The sequence below is a fragment of the Mandrillus leucophaeus genome, unplaced genomic scaffold, assembly GCF_000951045.1.
Source record: "Mandrillus leucophaeus isolate KB7577 unplaced genomic scaffold, Mleu.le_1.0 Scaffold228, whole genome shotgun sequence".
In the NCBI taxonomy this organism is placed as follows: Eukaryota; Metazoa; Chordata; class Mammalia; order Primates; family Cercopithecidae; genus Mandrillus; species Mandrillus leucophaeus.
The window spans coordinates 679,761-685,234 of NW_012102343.1; the positions used below are offsets into that span (position 1 = coordinate 679,761).

General features: G+C 56.0%; 1 protein-coding gene across 1 annotated transcript in view; it reads left to right on the top strand.

The window, feature by feature from the left end:
- Positions 1 to 5,024, top strand: part of VSX2 (visual system homeobox 2) — a 27,055-nt gene extending 22,031 nt beyond the window's left edge. The window contains exons 4-5 of the mRNA XM_011981514.1: positions 1,896 to 2,076; positions 2,889 to 5,024. Coding sequence (XP_011836904.1) covers positions 1,896 to 2,076; positions 2,889 to 3,214 — 507 coding nt within the window. The 3' untranslated portion in view covers positions 3,215 to 5,024. The remainder of the gene's footprint in view (positions 1 to 1,895; positions 2,077 to 2,888) is intronic.
- Positions 5,025 to 5,474: the final 450 nt, after the last annotated feature.

A 5,474-nucleotide genomic window follows, 5' to 3' on the forward strand; every position in this document is an offset into this window, starting at 1 on the left:
TGATCCCCGAGCCCCGCCGGCCCCAGCTCGGGCTCCCCAGGCAGCGAAGGGTTAAGCTGTCAGCGGCGCGATGTTAAACAGGTGTCAAAGGCGCCCCATATATCTGCAGATTGAAATCAAATTCTTTGCCGTATAAAAAGATAAATTACCCAGGCGCTGCCGCGCGTCCCACTCATCACGCCAGCGCCAGACGGCAAGCAATTTTTTTTTTTAATGTGCTAACGACCTAATCAAGCAATCAAGTCGGAGGAGATTGCAGCGTGACCCGGGCAGCCATCTGCCGCCGAGCCCGCATGCATTTCCGCGCCGCGCGGGGCGGGGACCGCGAGGGGCTGTCGGGGGGAAGGGGGAAAATCCTAAACAAATTAACACCCAATTTTCCCCGTCTAATTAGTTAAATGAGAAGAGTTGGGGGTCCCCGGGGGAGCGGGGGCGCTCGCGGCGAAGCGAGCGCTGCCTCCCCAGCATTAATTAGTGCGGGTCAATGCCGCGGCTCCCGGGAGAGCAGCCGCTTTAATTTCCCGTGATATTTCAGTGCCTGAGGCCCATCGATTCAAACTGAAATTAACTTATTTTTCAATCAGCCCAGGGCTGCCCCTGGGGCTGACTCTTCTTTTGCCGCCTCCTGAATAGAGCTGGAGCAATTTTTCATTAAAAGCTGATACCTCGGCCGCGGGGGAGGGGGCCCGGAGGGAAGGGCGGGGCCGGCCCAGACCCAGGCAAGGAAATCGGGAGGAAATGAACAGATTTCCCGAGCCCACCTCGGTCCTCCCCCTCGCCGCCCCACTCCCTCCACTTCCTTGGGGCGACTCGCTGTCTCCGGGGTCAGAGCCTTTACGGGCTGTGAGGGGCGAGAAGGGACCGGCCAGGCTTGAGGCCCACCAGTTCCTTAAGAGCCTGGACCTCCTTGGCGGACAATGCAAGGGGCTCTTGGCTCTGTCAGCTGCGGGAAATCTCCGGAAAGCTTCTCTGGGAGACCAAGAAATCTTCCCTCCCCAAACCTGGCAGGGATTTTGGGATCTCTTCCCAGAATGGGCTAGAGTGCTGCAGACACCCCAGGGTACCCCACTGTCATTCAGACCCTGCACCAATCAGCTTTGGGGCCAGAGACACATTCGCTAGTGCTTCCTCCGCCCCCACTCCCTCCCAGATCCCTCCTCCCATTTGCTCCTCAACCCTGGAGAATGTTGTCTTCATCCCTGGCCCATCTCCCCCAGATACCATTCAGAGTTAGGCCCGGAGCTGTGGGGAGCAGGTACCTGGAGGGCACATGTGGCTTGGCAGAGCTTAGCTGGGACAGGGCAGAGGAGGGAGGCTGACCCAGGCCTCCCAGGGGAGTCTCCCTCCCTGACTTCCCAGCCTCCCTGATACCTGGGTGAAGTGCCCCTAAGACTGTCCCCTGCCCTTTGTCCCTGATCCCCCACTCACCCGCAGCCCTCCTGGATGGTTCTGGCTCTGGGCTTCTGGCAGAGAGGAAACCCTGAGCCAGAGACACTGCTAGTCCAGTGCTGGGAGAGGAATTTGTCCCTCTGCAAATCAGAAAAAAAGATTTATATGCTGGAGGTGTGAACACATGCAAGAGAACCATCACTGGCTGAGCAGTCTTCTCATCTGCAAACAGCCGACGACACTGGGTCCTGTGCACCTGTAAGACTCTGTCCGGGAGGCATCCACACCCCATCTCCCTAGAACTACCCATAGTATTCTCATAAGACTGATGTCCTCCTTCTGAGTACTCTCTGAGCCTGGAGGAACCCAGGGGGCACCAGGGAGTGGGCGAGCTTAGGTTAAGGACGCCCTGCTGGAGAAACCTTCACTCCAGGCCTACAAGGGGTAAGGGCCTTGGGCCCAGCACTTCTCAGAACAAGCCTCTGACCTGTTCTGTGCACCTGCAGGTCTGGTTCCAGAACCGCAGAGCCAAGTGGAGGAAGCGGGAGAAGTGCTGGGGCCGGAGCAGTGTCATGGCGGAGTACGGGCTCTACGGGGCCATGGTGCGGCACTCCATCCCCCTGCCCGAGTCCATCCTCAAGTCTGCCAAGGATGGCATCATGGACTCCTGTGCTCCGTGGCTACTGGGTAAGAGCCCGCACCCTCCTTGGGGCCCTGCCCCTGCGGTGAGGAGAGCGGGCTCCTTGGAGAAGGGGACAGAGTCTTAAGGCAGGGGGACTTGGGCCACAGCAGCCTAGCAGGAGAGAAGCTCTTCGAAGCAAACCTCTTGTTCTACTTTGGGGGACTCAGAGCAGGGTGGGCCTGGGGCCTGGTATCTGTCACTTGCACTGGGTGCCAAGAACTCTCATCATGAAGGAGTCCCTAACTGTGGATTATTTTGTCCCGTGAGAAAGGTGTGGCTGTTGCCCTGGGGTCTGTACCCTCCTCTCCCCTCGGCCAGAGTTGGGTTTATGGTGAACAAAACAGCTTTCCTTGGGGGTTGAGAGGACCCCTAGGTCCCTCTGGATGCCATTCTGCTTTGCCCAAAGGACTCTGTCCCCCCAAATCTCTCTACTTGCTGTCTTCCCCACCTGCCAACTTCCCCACCTGCCCTCTGGGCCTGTATCTGAGAACAGCACCAGCTTCTCTTGGGGTTCTAAGATCTGGAATCCCATGGGGGAGGGACAGGGGAGCATGTGCTGTGGCCTGGAAGGGACAGAACAGGCCACCTGAGGCCCAGGTGCCCAGGGCCTTGGCAGGGGGAGGTCCTCCACAGGACTGGCGACCCATCTCCCTGTTCCCTGACCCTGGCCCAGCCCTGGGACTTGTGTGACTGCGGTGTGGGAAGTAAGGCTTTCTGCTCGTCCTTAATTCTGGCCTCTCTCTATCTTTGCCGTTTTCAGTTCAAGATGGCTTTCCCAGGCGCTTTTCTAAACCCGAATACCAACAATTCTTTTTAGGGATGCACAAAAAGTCGCTGGAGGCAGCAGCCGAGTCGGGGAGGAAGCCCGAGGGGGAACGCCAGGCCCTGCCCAAGCTTGACAAGATGGAGCAGGAGGAGCGGGGCCCCGACGCTCAGGCGGCCATCTCCCAGGAGGAACTGAGGGAGAACAGCATTGCGGCGCTCCGGGCCAAAGCTCAGGAGCACAGCACCAAAGTGCTGGGGACTGTGTCTGGGCCGGACAGCCTGGCCCGGAGTACCGAGAAGCCAGAGGAGGAAGAGGCCATGGATGAAGACAGGCCGGCGGAGAGGCTCAGTCCACCTCAGCTGGAGGACATGGCTTAGGTCAAGGCGCACTCAGATGCCGGAGCCCCAAGACTCTACTCTCCTCGGAGCCTGTGGTGCTGGGAGGTGCTCTCTGAGACAAGGCCCAGGCCTGGCCTCTGCCATCCTCCCTGTCCCCCACAGGTCCTCCATCACCCCTGGTGGCTGCAGGCACCGCTGGGTTCTGACTCTGGACCATGCTGAGACATCCCTCATCTAGTTTTGACCTCTCCAGCATCCCAGCCTCAGAAGCCTTCTTGCTGCCCACAACGTCCCCTCAAGCCCCTTTTCTCTCAATCCCTTTGCAGCGCTCACTGATTTTGGCCACCCTTCGCTCTCTGTTCTCTTGCTTTAAAGAGCCTCCTTCCCAGCTCTGCATTCCGCTCTGCCCATGCCTAAAGCCCACTGCTGCAAATGCATCGTGCATTGCCTGCCACGGCTGTGACACAGACGGAGGACTGGAACTGCAGCTCCAGCATCCTGAGCACCCCAGTCCTCAGCAAAAGTCTTCTCCCAACTCAGCCTGTTCCTTCCTGCAGACCTGGCTGGGCCTGGGCGTCTGCAGTGTGAAGACACTGTGCAGGCCCAGCCTCTGCCCCACCCATCAGTGGAGTCTAGATGACAGGCTACATTTGGGAAGTCTCAGCCTGGGCCCCTCAACCACCCTTGGTCTCATGCCCTGCCATAGTCACCCTTAGGAACCCACCCTCTCCACACCCAACCTGTCCCACTGGCTCATCCCAGCACAAGCACCTACATGGCATGTGGCAATGTACGCTGTGTGCCATGAGTCCATGTCCTATGCCTCACAAATGCTGTGGCTCACGGCACTGTGCAGGAGTCCAAACCTTCTACCCTGGGTCCTCGGGCCCCTGAGCCTAAGTCCTGAAGCATCTCGACTCTCGTGATACGCTGCCTGTGACCTTGACTTGCTGTGAAGGCACCCTTCCCCCACAGCTCCTTGTGAACTATGAGTTTGCATGTGCCCTGCCTTGAACAACCCAATCTGGCTGGTAAATGACATCTAGGAAGGCACAGGCCTGGCATCAACTAAGCAGCAAAGCCTGGAGTCGGCCTGGGGCTATGCATATGCATTAAAGGCCTGCTGGAGAAACCTTCACTCCAGATAGACAGGGGGCTAAGGGCCTAGGGCCGAGCACCTCTCAGAGAAAGCCTTTGACCTGTTCAGAAGGATAGGAAAAAGGCTGGAAGGAAAGGAAAGCAAGGCAGAAAGCCAGGAGTAAGCCCAAGCTAAGCTGCAGGACACACGCTTTCATGCCATTGTATGCCAGGAAGCACGTCCACTAGACTAAAACACTGTAACATGATGGAATAAGGAGCTGGGGCTTCTTTCTGCTGGTTGATGGGTGGACCTGTTAGTACGGTGACCTCTCTGGCCTGGCCTTTTACATTCGCATGAGCAATGGGAGCATACAGCTCTGTTGACCTGCCCAATCCAGATTCCCAGGCCAGGCTCCCGACCCCATCCACCCATCCACCACCCCACCCACCTTTGCAGGGAATACTCATTAGAGAAAGGCCTGAGTGTGCGTTGCAACTTTAATTCCACATTAAAAGTTGATTTATTCTTCATTCTATTATGGAGCTTCCCTCCCCCAACCCCAGTTCTTCTTGTCTTTGTCCCTGTTGGTTTGAAGTGTTAGACTATAGCCCCTGGTGTGTAAATATTGTACATAGAGTGAGAAGAAAGAAACTTGATATTGAGGTGTTTGAAATATGAAACTGTAATAACTTCTAGGTATTCGAAACCTGTGATTTCTGTGCCATTTTCTGTAAAGATACAAGTAAGAATAAAATTGACTTAAAAATAGCAGGGGAGGAATCCAGGAGTCCACTGTGGGTGGGGAATGGTTTGTGTTCCGTGTGTACGGGTGGCATAAAAAGTAAATCTACAGCTGGGCATGATGGCTCATGCCTATAATCTCCGCACCTTGGGAGGCCGAGGTGGGCAGATCACTTGAGGTCAGGAGTTCGAGACAAGCCTGGCTAACATGGCAATGCCCTGTGTCTAGTAAAAATATAAAAATTAGCCAGGGGTGGTGGCACACACCTGTAATCCCAGCTACTCAGGACGCTGAGGCAGGAGGATCGCTTGAACCCAGGAGGTGAAGGTTGCAGTGAGCTGAGATCATGCCATTGCACTCCAACCTGGGCAACAGAGCAAGACCCTATCTCAAAAAGAAAAAAAAAAAAGGTAAATCTACAAGTTGATTTTTAGGTCAAAATTACTGGGTTCCTTTTTTAAAAAATTATGCTAATT